This window comes from Miniopterus natalensis, chromosome 12, assembly GCF_054644295.1.
Source record: "Miniopterus natalensis isolate mMinNat1 chromosome 12, mMinNat1.hap1, whole genome shotgun sequence".
Taxonomy (NCBI): domain Eukaryota; kingdom Metazoa; phylum Chordata; class Mammalia; order Chiroptera; family Miniopteridae; genus Miniopterus; species Miniopterus natalensis.
The window spans coordinates 34414634-34434896 of record NC_142092.1 but is presented as its reverse complement, the minus strand read 5'-3'; the positions used below and the strand labels follow the sequence as shown (position 1 = coordinate 34434896).

The 20263-nt window shown below is 50.4% G+C and overlaps 1 protein-coding gene across 1 annotated transcript in view; it reads left to right on the top strand.

Annotated features, from left to right (window-relative positions):
* The window catches only part of APBA1 (amyloid beta precursor protein binding family A member 1), a 59598-nt gene extending 43028 nt beyond the window's left edge, over window positions 1–16570 (top strand). The window contains exons 6-12 of the mRNA XM_087823169.1: window positions 705–791; window positions 1429–1614; window positions 5371–5550; window positions 7790–8002; window positions 14270–14389; window positions 15295–15435; window positions 16326–16570. Of these exons, the coding sequence (XP_087679295.1) occupies window positions 705–791; window positions 1429–1614; window positions 5371–5550; window positions 7790–8002; window positions 14270–14389; window positions 15295–15435; window positions 16326–16397 (999 nt within the window). The 3' untranslated portion in view covers window positions 16398–16570. The remainder of the gene's footprint in view (window positions 1–704; window positions 792–1428; window positions 1615–5370; window positions 5551–7789; window positions 8003–14269; window positions 14390–15294; window positions 15436–16325) is intronic.
* Window positions 16571–20263: the final 3693 nt, after the last annotated feature.

Genomic DNA, 20263 nt, shown 5'->3' with positions numbered 1-20263 from the left:
ACTTGGGTCTGTTCAGTTATAGCCATGTTTGATTTGCGGATTTGTCAGATTGCTGGATGCAAAAAAGAAAACTCGCTAATAACCACACATGTGCGGAGTTAAGCCTTAAATGAACCAGACTGATGTGCTTTTTTGATTGTGGAGCTTCTAGATGCTTATGAGCTACCCATGGGACATTGAAGCATTGGGCTCTTTCTGAATGGGGTGGATGCAGGGTATTGCTTCCGTGTTGTTGTGTCGGTGTATGAACATGAAGACCCTCTGACCAGAACTGCATTCAGATGACTTCCTTTTCACCTGCTATAAACATTGTCCCCTTCATGTGAGCAGAGGGAGACTGATTTGCCAAGGTCCTGGAGTGTCAAATCAATTGCCCTTGTTCCTTCAATATGTTGGGCTCCGAAAGCCTTGTAGAAAGGGCCTTTGGCAATCCTTGTTCATAGAGCCAAATCTATGTATTATTGCTTCTAGAGCGGAAAAAGCAAAGGGGATTCTGCATTTTTCCTTGTAACCTGCAAATGCTAACCCTCATCCATGTGTCCATCCTCCCTGTGGTAACTCCAGCTTTGGCAACCTAACCCTGGAGTCTGCGCTGCTGTTCTGGTGACTGTGTCTCGATTCCTCTGTGTGTGAGCTCATCCTGCTCCCATCACCTGGGTCAGAGGAATGTACTAAGCTTTCCCTTGGTGCATATTTCTTCTCAGGCTCCTGAGGGCGAATCTCAGCCAATGACCGAAGTGGATCTCTTCATTTCTACGCAGAGAATCAAAGTATTGAATGCTGACACACAGGTATGAGCTGGCTCCCACCTTTCCCGGGGATGGAGCTTAGCAGCATGGCAACGCAGAGACTGTACCCATGTCTGTAGAGCAGCTGTCCCCAGATGAGTGCTTCTATCAAGCTAGAAGGTTCTGTCTGCAATGCCTGTTTGGGGGTGGGGAGTACAGAGAGATTGGGACTATTTTCTCAAAGATCAAGGAAAAAATAAACTGTGGATGTTGTTTGATAATAATTCTCCTAAGGTTTTATCAGAAGGTTCATTAACTTGAACAGATTAGCATTTAAAAATTTTTTGTTTAAAATCACCCACAAGTGCGCACATGCACACATACACACACAAACACAAACAAACTGCAACCATCACATGCAGATTTTTTTCTTTTTTTTTACCTTCCCCACCAGAGATTCTACTGGTTGTAAAATTATTGAAATTTCTCTTCACCTGCCACAGACCTCCTGAGTTATTAGCCAAGGGAATTGCCTCCAGACCCGAGTGGGTGCACATGAATCTGCTAGCAGGGTCTTTGCCGTGGGCACCAGAGACCACGCTTGTGGAGCACACTTGGCTGGGTTGTGGGGAGGCAGACTTTCTCAGAGGTCATTGGATGGCTGCACTGAATTTGCTCCCCCCTCCCTTTCACCCTCCAGGAGACGATGATGGACCACCCCCTGAGGACTATTTCCTACATCGCAGACATCGGGAACATTGTCGTGCTGATGGCCCGCAGGCGGATGCCACGCTCCAACTCCCAGGAGAACGTGGAAGCCTCGCACCCGTCCCAGGATGGAAAAAGGCAATACAAGATGATCTGCCACGTCTTTGAGTCTGAGGATGTAAGGCTGGCTTCCCCCATCTCCCTCCAGTGACCTGAGCTGCCCTTGGGGGGCTGGATTCTCTCTCTCTATTTCTCAGGACCTGAATGACATGTGTAAACAAATATTGAGTACCTGCTATGTGTTACTCAGCCTTATATTCCGTTTTTGTGCTAGGGATCTAAGGCTGAGCAAAACAGACAAGGTACTCAAGAGGGTTGTAGGGAGACAGAAGATAAATAGATAAATACACTTAATATACAATCAGGTAATGGGAAGTTTGATGAAGAAAAATTAAAACTAGGTTGGGACAGGACCAGAGGCTATTTCAGGTAGAATGACCAACTAAATTCTCTCTGAGGAGGTGAGATTTGAACAGAGAGCTGAATAAAGTGAGAGTGAGGAGAGAGCAAGTGCAAAGGCCCTGAGGCATGGCCTGCTGATGCAGCTTGAAGAAACCCAAGGAGGCCAAACTGTCAGCTTAAAATAAGAGGAGAGAGGGAAGCATTCAGTCAGGCCCTTGGAGGGCTGAGCAGGTCTCACCTGGGCACTAGGGCATGTGGAAATAAAGTTCCTGGCTGTTTAGGCTGCCCTGAGGGCTACAGGAGCATTAGGATCCCTGCTCACCCACCTACCCACCTTCAGTTCTTATGAAAACCAGCTGCTCCTCCTGTCAAAAAGTCTGATTCCTAACCCTCATCTCTCCAGATGATGAAGTAAACAGAAAAAATTAATTTACAACAGAGATGGGGCCCATTGTTCCATTCCGTCTCCTTCCCCAGTTGTGACTGGAAATGCTAGCGAAGCCACCAGCTTCCAGCTGCATTAGCATCCGAGTGTCTCCCAAATCTGGGCAGGCCTTGGAAGCTCCTTTCCAGAACGGGCTACAGCCCTTGATGGTTTAAATTGTGGAGCCGCCACGCCCCCCTCCCCCCGCCCTCGAGCAGGCTATGTAGGTGTCCTTGACGGTGCTGAGTTTTCTTTCTCCTGCCACAGTGAAATAAGCTCTGTTTCTCATATGAGCAGCAAGCCTTTACAACTTAAAGAAAATCACCTGTGGTAACCTTGGCTCCCTAGAAGAGGCCAGTTTTACGCCATGAAAGTGCTCATCCAGCTGTAGTAAATTGCCTTCCTCCAGTAAGCTGGGAGTCAGAACTTTTCCCTGGGCAACCAGAGCTGTTGGCTGCAGCGACGGAGAAGAGGAGCCCCTCACGCTTTTTGCTCCATCCTTCACTGGCCTGGTTCTCTAGAAAGCAGCCCAGGTGTCCCCCCGCTATTCCTTTAAAACTGAGGCCCAACTTTCACACTGGGAGAAAATGAATTTCAGAGGTTCTCAGAAAGTTCCAAAAGAGTCAGATTTAGAACCTTAAGCCTCACGTGTCCTGCATGCCAGTGAAAAGGTGGGGTTAGCGCTGCTCACCAGGCCTGAGGCTCCCTGTATGCACACGTGTACGTATGAGGATCCCTCTGCCCCCTTCATCTGTCTTGGAGCCCCAAGGAGGGCTTTCTTTTCCTTGGGCTTCCTGCCAGGAAAGATGGTAAAAGGAAAGAATGGAAGCAGGAGTTAGGACAAGCGTGGACCTGGGAATCTTACTCTTGGCTTTTTAAGCAGAGGACCTGGGAGAGCGCGATGTGAATCCTGCCTCCAGGTACCAGCTGTGTCGCCACTGAGCTTTGGTGGGAGACTGGCCCCTCGTCGGGCTGCTGTGTGACTGTGGTAGATATTGCAGAAATACCAGCAGCCTGTCTGTTCCCTGAGTGCATCCATGCATGAAGGTCAGCAGGTCTGCTGGCCGTGTTCCTAAGCATATATTATTCAGTCCTCTGTCTGCCTGCCTCTGATGCCCAAAGTGATGCCCCACTGCCTTCTGCTTTTACAGCAGGATGTAGGGTGGTGGTCCTTGATGGGACTGTGGCCTGTGAAGCCACTAGACTTTCAGAGTGAGACTAGTTACGCATTCCTTTTTGGCCAGCGGCACAGAAAGGACTACTACCACTGTTAATTAGCTGCTTTTAGCAAAATCTAGGGAAGGAAGGGAAAGGAGTGGAGGTTAGAATGGTATGTGTGTGTTTTAAACATTATTCTAGAGACTTTGTGGTGGTGTTTTTCTACCCATTCAGATTTCACTGAGAGGCAGTCCCATGTGGTGGGCGGGAGGGTGGACTCTGAAATCAGTCTGCCAGGATCCAGCTCCCCCTCCCCCACATCCCCTTCCTGGGCAATGGACAACTTACCCACTCAACCTCTGTCTCCTAATCTGTCCAAAGGGGCCAAAGAAAACAGAGTCACAGTTTCAAAGTCTAAAGAGCTCTGACAAGCAAAGAGGTTTTTGTAGTCGCTTTGCTGATACACCTGTCCTGAACTGCCGTGAGATCATTGATAGGATTTGTCAAGCTTACCATGAGTCTTACACATTTTGCTGCAGGAATATTAGGTGTTCATTGATAGGACACTTCCCCAGGCCCTAAAAGGGTTATTAAGCAATGTATTATATATGTACCCTGTTACCTTTCTAAAATCCCAAATTTTCTGAATTCTGAAACACAGCCAGCCTCAAGAGCTCAGGAGGAGGGCCTGTGGACCAGTCATACTTCCATCAGCCATGGGCTTGACGTGAGGGTTTATATAATGGTCCTCATAAAGCAATGAAGGGCATCACAGGCACGTAGGAAGTGCTCGGTTGCTACTGGCTGCCCTGCATCATAACATGGATGAATTAATGCAGAGAAAGGTTCTCAAAGCCCAGTGCAAGAGAAAGAACAGTGGAAGCAGAGCTCCCATGCTGTGAGCTGTGTGACCTGGAGCATGTTCCTCTCCTGGAAAATGCAGGGTTGGACTAAATCAGGGTTCTCAACAAATATTTTGTAATGGCCAGATACCACCCTAAAATGAAATCCAAAGATAATGTAATCTCTCCGTTTGAAATTATTTTTACAAAATAAAGTATTGCCATCAATGTAAAACAGAAGAGAAAAGAAAGGAACCAGGCTAGTAGCATTGTACTTACAACAGTATGTAAATGCATGGGTCCAGCTGTTCCAGAAGGAACAGTGGAGTCATCAGGTACTTGCAGCTACTTGGTTGGTTAAGTCTGTATATAAGAACACAGTATTCAGCTTAATATTGTAAGCACTTTCTATTTGACATTTTTAAGGGCTAAGAAAATAGGTAACTGGATAGACACACACAGGCAGCTACCCCGTAGGACAGCATATGTGCAGCTGATAGTGATGTGATTTATTGGCAGCCTAGACACCATGAACAGCATAATGCTGGTGATTTTCCAAAGTGGTGAAGCTTACTCCTTGCAAAGTGCTGGCCAAAGCAAAACATCATTCTCTCTGTTTGTACAGCAATTGTTCTTGGAACACTCAATATGTGTAATTAAAGTTTTTGTGTTTTTATATAAATTTGAGCTGAGTCCTGAAGTCAGATAATTAGACATGGGGGTTGCATGTACATGAATGTCCAGTGGGATATGTGAAAATTATGTAAGAGGTTGAATGAGTCATCGGTGTGTAGGACCATCCTTTGCGTGGTTGTAAGTCCAGCATCTCTGACTCCTTGTTTCCCAATTGCCAGTAGCGCCCTTGTGATAATTGTCATAATCAAAATGTCCCCACTAATTCTGAAACTGACTCTGGCAAGCATGAGTGCCCCATGTTGACCCACTGGCCAGCTGATGGCTTGGGCTCCGTAGTCCTGATGGGACCCAGGCTGTCCACCAACAGGGCTGCCCTGTTCACCTTCATCTTCCCTCTCTGGCTGCTGTCTAGGCCCAGCTGATCGCACAGTCCATAGGGCAGGCATTCAGCGTGGCATACCAGGAATTCCTCAGGGCCAATGGGATCAACCCTGAGGACCTCAGCCAGAAGGAGTATAGTGACCTGCTCAACACCCAGGACATGTACAACGACGACCTGATCCACTTCTCCAAGTCGGAAAACTGCAAAGATGTAGGTACTTTCCTGAAGCTGTTCCTGGCTGGGTAGGAGCTTCAGGGAGCCTGGGGATTTGGGGGGACGGGGGGCGTAGAGAGTATGGTGTCAGTAGGACGTTGCTAAGGGCTCAGTCCCATCTCTGGCTCCCCTTCCATGGGGTTCTGTAATTAAAGACTGCCGCGGAGGGCCGTCACTAGTGAGGAAGAGCATCCTCTGCCTCCAGCAATCCTGAGCTAAATTTGAGGTGGGTTCCAGAGGCAGACAGGACCTGCACTCTGCCTTTACCAAGTCCACAGTCTAGGAAAGGGCATGGAAAATATGAGATGGTGGTGCTGGTACAAGCATTAGTTAAAGACAACTATGGTTGGCAGAATGGAGCAGATCCAGAGTTTCAGACGATAAATGCTGCATTCCTGTAGGGACAGCCACACTGCTTCAGACCCAGCTCTGCAGGACTGTCTGAAGGAAAATGGGGCCACCTGAACTGGTCTGGAGGTCTGGGTGTTCTTTGGAAAGTATAGGGGTGTGCAGAGGTCTGGGCCAAAGTAACAGAAGCATGAAGGTCGGAAGAGCTCAGGAATGGTCTGGGGAGCCATGAATGAGGTGATGTGGCTGGAGCAGGGGGTGCATGTAGGAAGGACAAGAGGAGGCCAGCATGGGGTTCGCGTCTGAACTGGAAGGCTTACAAGTCCAGCCGAGCAGCTTGGACTTGATTCAATAGGTAAAAAGTTTATTTTGATCCAACATATGTTAGGTGTCCTGGGTTCCCTAGAAGCAGAGCCTGAGGTGGGGATTCTTGTTTAAGGGATTTGGGGGCAGAGTGCACTCAGGAAAAACGGTGTGGGCAGCAGGGTTGTGGGGACACAGAGGAGGAATGGGGCCTTGGTGGAGATGAGCTGCATTCTGATCCACAGGGAAGCTCCAGGTAACATCACAGGACAGACACGTCCCACCTGGGGCCAAAGGAACTGGCAGGTCTTTGTACCGTACTCAAATCAACCACTGACGCCAAGGTTGGATGGGGTGGTGTCAGCTCAGGGTGCTGTGATAAAGTCCAGCAGACTGGATGGTTTCAAGGACAGAAATGTATTATCTCCCAATTCTGGAGGCTAGAAGTCTGAGATCAATAATTCAGCAGGGTTGCTTCCTACTGAACACTAAGAGGAAGATCTGTTCCAAGCCTCTCTTCTTGGCTTGTAAATGGGTGTTTTCTCCGTGTCTTCACACTGTCTTCCCTCTATGCCATCTCTGTCCAAATTTCCCCTTCCTATAAGGACATAGGTCATACTGGATTAGAGCCCACCTTAATGACTTCTGTAAAGACCCTATATATCAATAAGGTCATATTCTGAGGCACTAGGTGTTAGGACACAATTCTACCCATAACAGGGGTGTCTCCCATTTGGCTGAGGGCAGTTCTCCAAGGAAGGGGCCCACTGTGAGCTTCAGGAGCCGGGGGTAGGGGATACCAGCCTGTGAAGGAGGCTTCATCAGGCCCCAACAGCCACCACTAGTGTAGGTTTGAGCATATGTATGTCTGAATAGGAATGAAGAAATGCACACACACACACACTTTGGTGGATGCTTCCAAGAAGTGTCCTAGCCCTTTGTGTGTCTCTGCAAACCTCACCAGACCGCAGACATCCCAAACTAACTCCTGTCTTCACCCTGCCGAGGAAGGTTACAAAAAGTTACACGTATCCAGAGCATGGTCTAACTGTTGGCACTCCCACCCTTTTGGTAGAGATAACTTTAGCATTTTCTCTTCTTTCTCTTCAGCTTTCTCCTTGTGTTTCTATAATGTATATGTATTTACTTTAACTCAAGAATCTTAAATGTTGGGGAGAATTTGTGAAGTATTACGGAATAGGGGAACTGGTGCATAGAATCCAAAAGCTATTTCTGGAAACCATAACTTCCCACCAAAGCTCCCACCTACACAGTCTTTTCCCCTCCCCACCCTCACCAGGGACTATAGGAAAAAAACAACTCGGTGCCCCGCGTGGTTATATTGCCAAGTCGAGACTGCTTATGTGGAATGAGAATAACAGAACTGGGTATGGGCCTGTGTTAAATTGTTTCTTACACACTCCAGTGCTGTGGAGTACAGAGAAGACAGGACTCGTTTGGGTTGGAGTCCTCAGGGAAATGTCTTTCTTCTTTAGTCAAGGCAGGAAGAGAGCAAATGCCTTGATTTCTGTCGCTGCCCTGGATGGTGCTGATTGAGGCTTTCTAAGTGTCTCTCTCCTTTCAGGTCTTCATAGAGAAGCAGAAAGGAGAAATCCTAGGTGTGGTGATTGTGGAGTCTGGCTGGGGTTCCATCCTGCCAACTGTGATCATAGCCAACATGATGCATGGAGGGCCTGCAGAGAAGTCGGGGAAGCTGAACATCGGGGACCAGATCATGTCCATCAACGGCACCAGCCTGGTGGGCCTGCCTCTCTCCACCTGCCAGAGCATCATTAAGGTACCGGAAATGGGGGAAGTCACCTTCTGTGCAGACCTGGAATGACGTGAAGTGTGACTGCAATTCGATCATCAATATTTATGAGCATATTCTAAGTGTTAGGCACTGGGGAGACATGAACACAAAAGGCTCAGGCTTGCATCAGGCTGTTTACCATCAAGTTACTATTTATAGACTCCTCCCTGAAGTCATTTTTAGGTTAAAGATGGGATAGTTGACTCAGATAACACCACTGTCTGATGCTGTGCCCATCTACAGGTGTCACTAATCAGTCACCACTCTCTCTCATTAAGTCTCAACAGTATTGTCCTCAGCTCAGTAGCCCAGACAGTCACCTGCAGCAATGGCTCTCAATGGGGGGATCTTGAACCCCATCCCCGGGAACATTTGGTAATGGACAGTTTGGCTTGTCACAACTAGGGAGGGGGATATGCTACTGGCACCCAGTGGGTAGAGGCCAGGGGTGCTGCCAGACATCCTTCAATGCACAGGACAGCCCCCCAGCAAAGGACCACCCAACCTAGATGTCAACAGTGCTGAGGCCAAGGAGGCCTGACTTAAGCGTGTCTGAGTTTACATGTGGGAGAGAGAAGTCAGGCGAGAGGGAGGTCAGTGAGGGAGAGTCTATGGGGACTGGGTCTGGAAAGGTTTGGGGAGGGGGAGCAGAAAGTGGGGATACCCTGAGTGAGGGTGGGGCTGGGGCCTGGGTGATAATAAGCAGGACCCCATGAGGACTGGCGAGGCCTCATGCCAGGCAGTGCCCGGCCCTTCAGAGTCACCTCCCCCCCTCCTCACAACTGACAGCCCATTAGGGAGGGGACAGCAAACACCTTGTTTACAGATGAGTCATCAGAGACTCTGCAGGTGACCTGCCCTGGACTCCCAGCTGACACACAGAGATCCCCCCCTCTACCCCACCCCCACCCCCGCCTCTGCAGGAAGGAGGCAGGTGAGACAGGCAGGCTGAGACCCCTGCGGGCAGTGCAGACCTCCCATGTACCACATGGGGACTCACCTTCTGTCCAAGGTGGAGACAAAGCTCTCTCAGAGTACGGTCAGCTCTGAGCAGTTTCCTACAGGAAAAGGCTTGTTTGCTCGAGTAGCTTACCTTTCATGTCTGTAAATGAAGCGTCTGTGAAATCAGGAAATTAAAAGGCCGTGTGGTGATGAAAGCAGTGTAACTGGTGAAGATGGAGGAAGCCAGGGCCCCTTCGGCAGAGAATACCCAGTGGGCAGCCCCATTAGGACCCAGCAGCCCTTCCTCAGTGCCCAACGCACTGCTTTGTCGAAGGAAAGAGTGTGATTCGCTCAACCACTGTGCCCCCAGCTGGGAAAATTTTACCACTAATTTCCACTAGATTGCTAGTACCTACCGAATGACCACGTTCAGTGGGTTGCAGTATTGTTATTAAATTCTCTAGACAACACACCCTTTTGCCTGCACCTGAGCAGATGCTCACTCTGTCCCTCCCCTCACCACCTTGGGGCGCTGCTGGGAATGCCCTGGGCCTCTTCATGGCTTCCTGTTAACATTGCTATTTCAGTGTGTCAGCGCTCCCAAGATGAATTTAACAAGCAGCTCTCATCCTGCCAAATGAGTGCTTCACAAACTTTGATTGGAAGCACCCAGGGATCTTATTAAAAATGCAGATTCTTGTTCAGCAGGTCTGGGGTGGGATTCTGCATTTTCAACAGGCTCCCAGGTGGTGACATCACCAGTCTTAGGCTGTGCGCTGAGGCGCAAGCCATGTAGTCCATGTCTTGCCACTTTAATGCATGTTGACCTTTTTTCCCCCTAGTTATAAGAAATAGAATACATTTCTAGAATGGAGTTATAAGTATTGAATTTTTTTAATTGCTTTCTTCCCTAGCTCTTATTTTTCCTGTCATAATTCCCAAAGCATAATAATTGGTAGGCCAAGCATGTTAGCAGTCTGCCTGCCCGTTGTCTCCATGGTCCTGCCCTCCTGATTTTTTTTCTTTCTTAAACTAGAGCTCCGCTCCCCCTTCCTTCCACAGGATCACCCTGGTTCTGCTTGCCTGTTGCCATAGAAACCACTCTGGCTTCTCTCCTCTCCCCTCCCCACCTTCCTACCCTTACCCTCCCACCAGATTTCTTAATTTGCTGCACCATTCCACTGTTGTCATGGGGACGAAATGACCGTTTATTTAATTGGTTCCTCTAATAAAATGGCAGCTCAGAAATGCAAGCTAATGGGACCCAACTTGAAGCATTGATTAGGAAGGGCCGAGCAAGTGCATGGTCTGGTTGTTTCAAATTGCCATCTCACTAAGCCTTTCCTTGCAGCCCACATCCCCATCTAGAAATTCACCCACTGGGGGACAAATCAGGCATCTTAAATCAGTCCACACAGAAGGAAGGAACCCACCAGAGCACTGTGAACTTCTTAGGTAACATTGGGAAAACAGTCATTCTCTTGCTTTTCCATGTGCTCTGTGACGCGTTCCCATCATAGACGGGAACCTCAAAGACGTACCTAAATAATCCCAGCGGTTAATAGGTATAAACATGTAAAGCAGGTGGCTTTGTCAGAAGGGCTGTGGTTCTCACTTGCTCCTGTTTTCAGCATTCTTTACCTTGCTTCCCACACATTCCTGGTCTCCTGGGGTGTGATCAAGTGAGAGACATGAAGGGACTCAAGCCCTCTAGCTGCTCTGCCGTGTGCCTGAGGTCCTTCCCTGAGCTCCTGGAGGCCCTGTTCCACTCAATTCTGGTGCCTAACACATTTCTTGGCACTTAGCAAATGATCCATAATTATTTATTGATTAAGTGGAGGAGAAAGAGGAAGCACTCAAAGGAAAAAGAAATGCATGCATGCTTGATGTCTGAGCAAACCCCTCCTTCCTGCCTATTTTTAATTTTAGAAATAGGTGTTTCTAAGCACAATGTGATGTCAGCAAACACATTCAGGAAAGAAAAAAAAAGCATGAGAAGGGGTGAAATCAGAAACGAGAGCTGGAAGAGACCTTAGTGGGTGGTACCATATGTTTTGCTGATGAGGAGACTGAAGGGAAGAAGGGGGAGCAGAGTGTCTGGGGTCCCACGGCCTGTGGTGGCAGAAACACATCTTGAGCCGGGATCCCCAGACACAGAAGAGTGCTCTTCAGCAGGCCTGCTGTCAGCAGTAAAAACTGGAGCATTGGCGTGGACGCTGGCCTGCAGAAGGCCAGGGAGAATTTCTCGCGGCTCATCTGTTGCTGCGCCTTGAAATCATCATTTCTTAACTATAGAGAGGTTTCCCAGAGATGTTCCGGAAACCATCTGGCAATGCTGGTAGCTGCTGCCTGTGTCTGTACACCGTCACCATAAGCCAAATTATAGCAAATGGGAGGCTCAGATCCCACGGAAAACAGAGCAGTTCAGAACACGGGGGAAACAGGCCGAGTCCCTGGACGTGGGAACTTGCGTGGAGCCCCTCAAAATGCACGCACTCAGAGGAGAACTGGAACCGACCGACGGCAGTGAGGACGACAGCCGCAGGAGCTTTGAAGAGCTCTTGCCAGGCGGGAAGCCAGCTGCAAGCATGGCCCCATGCAAGGCTGGAGCAGAGTCTCGGGCACATGGTCCATCTTCTGTTGCTTTCCCCGGCTCCTTGGTGGAGCAAGCCTGACATGAATGACATGGTCCCTCCCCTTGTCTATATGGAGGGTCAGGGTGCAGGTGAAAATGCCATGGGTTTGAATCCAGACAGACCTAGGGTTGAATGTTGCTGCGGATGAACTTGGGTGAGCTGCTTAGTATCTCTGAGCCTCAGTTTCCTCTTTTATACAATGGGGATAATTACAGCTGTCAGTTTGTCAGTTATTAAAGGAGGCAGCTCCTGCAAGCCTCCAGGTCAGTGCCTGGCAAGAGTCAGTGTTTAGGGACAGGTGGTTCAGCTGGTTTTGAGGGACAGTGATCTTACAGGCACTCACATATGGTACAGAGATACACAGATGGCCCACTGGACATCAGGCCAACCAACTCTTCCACAAGCCCTCACCCCCGCCCCACATTGCTACCCCTGTTCTCACAGAGCACACTGGCCACAGGTGTCAGTAGTAAGTGGACATCATAGGCTCTAAGTCACCTGGGTGCAGTGAGTTCATTGTTCTGCAGGGTTAGTCTACAACAGTTCTCAAAATTGAGTATCACTGAAGACAAGAGATTGTTGGGTCCCACCCCTAAAGTTTCTGAATCAGTAGGTCTGGGTGGACCCCAGACTCTGCATTTCTAACAAAAGTGGCCAGGTCTTGCTGCTGGTGGTGTGGCGCCCCCTCTTTGAGGACCACTGGTATATACCTGTTGGCCAAGAATAATAAAGCCAGACAATCAGAGGCAAGAAAAAGGCCCTGTTCATCCTTCAGTCTAAAGCATATCTTCATTATTTAGAAACTTCTGCCACTCAGAAAGGCAAGTCCCACTCTGGTCACAAATTCTGTGGGTGTTGAAGTCATAGAATGCCAGTTCCACCTCTCTGCTGGGCAAGGTGCCTGTGAGGAAGGCAGTGGCCAGAGCAGGGGCACCATCATCCCAATTCTGACCCCTCAGGGCCTTGGATAAGTCAAGTCAGGTTTCGTGTCCATGTCTGTCCCCATCTGTAAAATGTGAAAGGGAAAGTCCCAACCGGCCACAGAGAGAGATTTTGCAGACTGGTCAGGGGTGACTGTTGGCTGCAGCAGCAGCTGTGGAATTTGCAGATTTCTATATAGAATAGGAGGTGATCCCCTTTCAGGCGGAAATGAGTTTGTCATTGTTATCCCATGTCTCTCTTTCCACTTTGCCCATGGAGGGCATGCACTGGACCCATTTTTTAATTGATCAGGTGCTGTCTTCAGGGGACACTGTGGACTTGGGGGGAGTAGAGCCCACTTTTTCCTGGACAACTATCTGTCCTCTGGCAGCTGCTGGAGGAGAGGCTGCCCACCTACCCACAGTCTCACCCTTTAGGAACAGCTTCTCCCCTTTCCCTCTGATTCTTTGGAGGGTAGGGACTGGGGCTTACGTTGAGCCTTTGCGCGGTCAGCTGGCCTCACTGGGAGGAAGCCCAGTGGCACAGGTGTTCCTGGCAGGAGTGCTGAGATCTCCCCTCCAACTCTCAGAGCAGGGCTTGGGCAGCAGGGCCTGTGGTCTGTTTACACCAGGCTGCAAATACATTGTCTTTTTTTCTGTGTACCATGAGTTGACATGGTTTGGAAAACACCTGCTATGGGCCATTTGGTCTGGACCATCAGCACGCAGGCATTGTTAGCTGAGCGGAGGAGGCAGTCTCCAGAGACCTGGGAGGTGGACGTTTATTCCAGGGCGGCATTACTTTTGTCTGGTGTCCTCCTTATAGGGTGAAGCTCATAAGTTGGTGGCAGGACCTGTAGGAGCAAAACCTCCCCCTGCCTGAGGGAAAGTGCAGCTTTGAGGTGACTTTCTAGGGGGCTCTTGAGCGGACCAGGGCAGACCAGGGCTGGTCACTGCCTGTGTGTTCCTGGAGCAGGAGGGTGGGCCTGAGCTCAGCACAGACGAGACTGGGTGGAGGAAGCTCTCTAAACAGGCTCTGAAACAACACCAAGTCCCCTTTGTATCTTTAAAGATCACCTTTTCCTCTGCATCCCATTCTGACCTAGAGTGCGGGCGTGTCAGCAAGGATCACAAAACCTCTGCAATCTCCAAGCCTCCCTTCCTTCTCCCTTCCCTCCCCAGCAGCATCCTGTTCACTCTCCCAAGGAGGCCTTCGCCCAGAGTCCTGCTGCTCCCGCCTTCCCCAGGCGCCCGTGGGAATGTTGATAAACTGCCAGGCAGAGGCTGGGGAAGCGGGAGCACATGAGACCGAGAGAAAGCGGCCCTGGTGCACTGGGCCAGTTCTTTGTTCCAAGAGGAGTTGCTAGTTTGCCTTTCAGAGAAAGCATGTTTCCCATTGTCTCCTGACCAGGGGAGATACTGTGCCTACTTAATCCCCCAAGCCACAAAGCACATGTGGCAGTTTTCCTTTTCGTTGCATAGATGACCACTTCATTCAGGTCCCTTGAACAGAGCCCACTTCCCAAAATGATAGGCATCGCCCACAGATGCTGGCCTGCAAGGCAAAGGGCTCCGGGTACAGCAGGCGGTTTCTCCTGAGCTGATATTCCAGCAGTAGATTGTGGGAACCTCAGGAGTCCACTGGGTAACAGAAGCCTCGCTGGGGCTTCTTTGCCTCTGGTCCTGTCCGCCCTGATCTGTCCGTCTGTCTGCCTGGGTGGTTGTCACATCCACTGTGCTCTGTTCACTTTCAGGGATTGAAGAACCAGGCCCGGGTGAAGCTTAATATTGTGAGGTGTCCTCCAGTGACCACTGTGCTGATCAGGAGACCTGACCTTCGCTACCAGCTGGGTTTCAGCGTCCAGAATGGAATTGTAAGTACAACTCCACACCATTTTCCAAAAGTCTGGTGCAAATGTGGCACACTGTTTGGTATTTTATTTTTAATTTTTCAAGTTGGTCAATTCCCTGAAAGAATTCAGCCAGGAAGGGGATGAATGAATAGGTGAAGGCAGGCTGGGCTTCCTCTTTAGACAGAGAGTTCTATGCCTTTCAACATGAGAAGAGAGAGGCCCTGTTCAGAGCCCTGGTCCTCGGAGCCCGAGTCTTTGTGACCAGGCAGGGTGGCTATCCCCTGCAGTGCCGAGCCCAGAACCCTCCAAATGAGGAAATGCAGCTGCGCTTCCACCAGCCTGCAGCCTCTGCCCACCCCCTGGACAAAGCCCAGCCACACTGTCATTTCTGTGAGAAGGGAGTTTGATCAAGGGCCACTGATTTGGGAGAGCCAGGAGGAGCAGCTCCCTCCAGCTGGCCACACCATTGAATACAGAGTGGGGTTCCAGCCCCAGTTTGGCTCATGTAACTGTGACCTTAAACAGTGGCTTCTAGCATTAGATATTTTGACATTTGAGTCCCACTGGTGATTGTGGGAAATAAAACCAACCCGAGTTATATAGGCTGACAGTTTGAAAACATTGCAGCTTGGTGACAGGCCCAAGCAGCTCTTTCTACCAAGACCCAGCTGGGATGGAAAGTGGGCAGGATTCAGTGTGCCTGAAACCCGGTGACTGCCACATTCCCTGTGCAAAGTGTATGAAGGAGCTGGCCACGTGGGCATACGGAACCCTATTTTTTGTGAAAAGAAACAGATTTAAATGCCCAAAGCCTAACTATGGCAACTTCTGAGATGAGAGTGCAAGAAGAGGGCTCCAGAAAAGACAGTCCGCTATCCCCACCCAGTTCCCTGCCCCAGGGGTAACCTGGCCTTTGACTCTGATAGATCTGCAGCCTCATGCGAGGGGGAATAGCCGAGAGAGGAGGCGTCCGAGTGGGACATCGGATCATTGAAATCAACGGGCAGAGTGTGGTCGCCACCCCACACGAGAAGATCGTCCACATCCTCTCCAATGCTGTGGGGGAGGTAGGAGAGGGGGGCCAAGGCCAGGGGTGCCCCTTGCCTCATGCCAGGCCCTGACCAAGCCTTCCAGGAAGTGCCCTTCCCAATCCTGAGTACTCCTCAACAATTATGGTATCATAATTGAACATCTGTAGCCACTACAAAACGATCACCCCGAAAAGTCTAGTTACCATTCACCAACATGCAGTTACCACCTCCCCTCTGGTTACCACCTCTCTGCTCTATGAATCCGTGAGTTTGTTTTGAACCCTGAGGGTATAGTGCTAAGTGAAATAAGTAAAAAGAAGAAAAACAAATACTATATGATCTCATTTCTATGTAAAATATGAAAGAATACCAAGCCAAAACTGAACTTCTCTTATTAGCGCTCAGATTTGTGCAGCTTCTCCCCGCAGCTGCCCAGTTCTCTCCGCTTTCCTCCCAGCTAACCTCACCAAGTGTCCTTGGAAGACTTAAGTCTTCGATTCCAGTCTGATCAACAGCACAGGCCTCCAGAGGGGTGTCCCTGGCAGGGACTTGGCCCCGGTCATAATGGCTGTTCCCGGCTCATTTCCTGAGCCTCCCCAGCTGCCAGGGCGGGTGGCCACAGGAGCAGCCAGAACCCCACAGCCGTTCGCTTCCGTTTTAAGAGTTCTCACCTTTTTTAAAAAAGGCCTGATGAGAACAAAAGCATTTGCTGGGAAAATAAACCTTACCTGGTTTTCATTCTTCCCCTTCCGTCCGTAACTCTTTAGAAAGCCTGTGCAGCCTGCTCTTCCTGGAGGCCGCCGGCCAGGTCCTGCCGGCAGTGGGCTTGGGGAGCGTCTTCACATCCACCCGGGGTGGGAGGTGCCGCCTGCCCCGAGCCCTGGGCCCCGAGCCTCAGCCCCCGCTAATGTGCGCTTCTGCCCCAGATTCACATGAAGACGATGCCGGCTGCCATGTACAGGCTGCTGACGGCCCAGGAGCAGCCCGTGTACATCTGAGGCCGTGCCGCCGCCCGGCGCATGCATGGAGGACTCTCCTCGCTCGTGGTTGTGTTTCTCGTGCTGCATCTGTGTGCCCACTGAGACTTTCCCTCTCGTGCCCAGCATTCAGTCTTACACAGGAAGGAAGGAATCCGTAAAGACCTCTTTGTTTGTCTCCAGTTCGCTTTTTTTTTTTTTTTTGGTAACACCAGGGAAGTTTTGTATGCACTCCTTCGAGGATGGAGAGCAGCCAGTATCCACCTGTTCTCTGCCCGGGACTTGACTTCCCTGAGGGGCACTTGGGGGGCCCAAGGAGGGCTGTCACCACCCAAGGGGAAATCCTCCCTTCCTCTTGGAAGGAGCTCAGAGGGAAAGCAAAGAGGCTGATTCAACAGTGCCTACAATTCCATCGCTAACCTCTGCTCTCCTCGAGCCAGTTGGCAGGAATATGGTAGTAACGGGACCAGCCAGGTCTTTCAGGATATGCCCTGCCCCCCTGTACACGGGGCACCATACATATTTCTGCCCAGAATTTCTGAGCCAACCTGAGGCCTCTTTTGTAGCTCGTTTTAATTTCAACACAATTGTTTTCTAATAGGAGCCTCCCCCCCAAGGATAGAAGGGAAACTGCCTTGGACAAGGGTATCATCATGTGGTTGGCAGTTCCTGGGACATCCATAGCTTTTCTCAGTTGTCCTGAGGTTACACTGTTAGATAAACATGGTCAGGTGCTGTCTGCCCCCATCATGTCACACACCAGTGTGTACACACAGCCTCGTTTGCATATCCCACCCTTCCCTCTTCCCCTCCACCTGGGAGGCACACGGAGCTCCTGAAGAACCCACATTACCTCTGTGCAAAGCCCCCTCCCCTGGCTGGTGAGACCCGCAGGGGCTGGCCAGCTCTCCTGAGAGCTGCCCGGTCTGTGGCTGAGGCCTGGCCCTGCCAGCACCACCTTGGCTCGCAGGGTTCTGGTGGGCTCCCCCCTCACTCATGCAGGGCGTCTGGGAGCGACGGACTGCTCACCTGGAAGACGATGCAGGTGCATTTGTGTTACATTTTCTCCTCTGCTCAGGGCCACTAGGCAGGATGTGACATTTGAACAGCCGGAAGAGTACATAAACCACAAAACTAAGGGGACAGTAATGACCTCAAGCTATGCCTGAGAATCCCCAATGTGGTCCAGAAACATCATCCTGCTGCCTTGTGGGCCTGAGAGTTTAATCCGTGTGGCGTGTTCTTTGTTTTTACCAGGTGCCTCATGTTTATGGGTCCTGTCTCAGTTCAGTGCAAACATTTTAGTAATTTTATTCTGAGCCAGTTTTTACTTATTCTTTGGTCCAAAGAGCATTTTGTTTTCATGTGGACGGGGTGTGGCTTGGTTTGGTTTTTGTTTTATTTCGTTCATGACCTCAGCAGAGATGGGGAAAGAGAAACTAATATATTTTATAATATTATTATAGTCCCTGTTCTCTGCATTTGGGATATTTATGTTGTGTTTGTGGGAATAGGAATTCGGTGAGCACATGGTGAGTAGTATGTATTTATAGATCAAATGGAGGGGTTTCAGGGGTGGGGAGAAAAGTGAATGTAACAAGATTAGGAGCAGGAGACACACGGAGAGTTGCGTGTGGTCAGTTCCCTTGGGATCTCTGCACCTTCTGAGTTTTCTACCTAGAGTCAGGAAAGTCGAGTGTTTCAAAGCCATCTGCAGCCGATCCCTTGGTGTGGTCCAGTAAGCACTGGGAAGAGAGGCTGAGGTGCCTGAGCATCCTCGCTGGGGAGGGGCTGCGTCTTCTCCAGGGGAGCCAGGTGGGCAGTCAGGAACCATGCCTCCAGGTTCTCCATTTACCAAACTGTAGAGTGTCTGATAATATAATTAAATGTTGAAGAGTCACAAGTTCAGCTTCCCTCTGTCAGAAGGAGAGAGTGTCTAAAACACGAATGCAGCGTTACAGGTGGTGTTCCAGGCAGTGGGAGCCTTGGGAAATCATTGGAGGGCTCGGGCCTGCCTGCCCCCAGGGGGACCTCTCAGGCCGCCCGCCCGACCACCTGTTCAGAGGCCGCCAGAGCTGGCCAGGGCCTGGAACTTAGCTGGCACATCCCTGTGCAGCCTCCCAGTAATTACAATGACATGTCTTCACCCAAAGGAGAGGAAAGAATATTCTCTCTCTGCTACTGCACAGAAATCTTAGAAAGTTTGATAGGGGCTGGGAAAGCCAGTTTGATAAGCTCTCCTAGAGGAATAAGATATTTAAGCCTAAGAGTAAGGTTGGTTATCCACCACCTCCCTTCCTGTTGCTGTGAGCGGCTCCGCACACCCAGCCAGCACATTTGTGGCGCTCGGTACAAGGTCACCCTGCCAAAACGTATTCTTTTCCCTCTGCTCCCGCAGGATGGAGGAAGTTCATCTACCTTTGGTTAACCAAGAGGCAGGGATCTTAAATGGTAGCACCTCTGATTTTGAAAGTCCCTTGGGAAGTGGCAGTCGATGCCCCTTGATATCCCAATATGTACAGTTATTTATGTAAATATCTGGATACCCCGCGTACTGGGGATGACAATGTACAGAGCATCCCAAACATGGCCCGGGCAAAAAGCCACTCTTGCTGCTCGGTGAGGACATGCGGGTGATTCTGCTTTGGGGACAGATTCCCAGATTCATCCACCCCTCCTGGTCCAGCCAGGATGCACCAGAACCCACCCCACTCTGCCTTCTCAGATGAGAACATTTCAGGGAGCCACCATCAGCCTCGGGCTCCCAAGTGGAGGAAAGCCCCCCGAGACCGATGCCTGGAGCCCCCTCCCCTCAGCAGAGCGGGCTCCATGGGGCCTGGGGCCCCTCGTGGGGCTGGACTCCGAGGCCTTGCAGACAGCTCAGCCTTGTAAACATTGCCCACCAACACCGGCCTCAGAGGGTCCCAGAGTAACCTACTACCTCCCCCATTGCCCCTGTCACCCCACGCCACCCGCGCGCTGAGGAAACCATCCACGAGCCATTCTTGGGTCCCTCAACCCAGGGGTATGGCTGTCACCAATGTTTACAACCAAGGGCCACCCCCTGTAGATGTGTTTGCCCTCCCACTTACAAGGCCACTTGTTTTGAGTTTGTCTGCTGCTCCCCCGGCTTGGCCGACTCCACACGTACGCACACAGCCCCTGAATCTGTCCCCTGCGCCAGGCAGTGCGGAAGGACTGTGGGAAGGAGGTTTCTGGGACACGCCCAGCACAGCCCCTGCAGTGTGAGCCTGTACTCTTGTTCTGTAAAGAGGAAGAAAAGGAGCTTATTGTAAAGCGCTGAGAGAAGTATAGTATTGTATTTGTAACAATATCGTTCTTTGTATACACAAAACTCAATGATCTCTATATATAAATATAAATAAATATATAAATAAAGTATATATACACATGAGCCTGGAATGTGGACGCCGCACACCCGCTGAATGTACTTCCTTGCAGTCTGGTCATCGGGCCGGCCCGCCCTCCCCTCCTCCGTAGCGTTTTGGGGGTTGTGATGTATTTCATGTGTTATCTTCCTTAATTTAACGGAACGCTAATGTCTGTAAGAGTTGCTGCAACAATAAACAAGAACTTCACCTCTTGGCCCTGGCTGAGTGTCTCATTGTTTTGGGGGTGAGACAGGATGGGACCCAGGTAGAGGGCAGGTTTTGTCTTTTTCCTGTCAGGCCTCCTCCAGCCCATCCTGTAGAGCCTGCCTGATGCCCGAGACCAGGCGTTTTCTAAGTGGGCTCATTCTGTGAAACTGACTCAGTTTTAAACACGACGGCCTGTACCCCGTTAGAGCTGCTCCTGCAGTCCCCACGCCTCCTCAGAGCGCACCGCACGGCAGAGAGGAGCCTCTGGATTTCCCAGCGAGAGGAGGG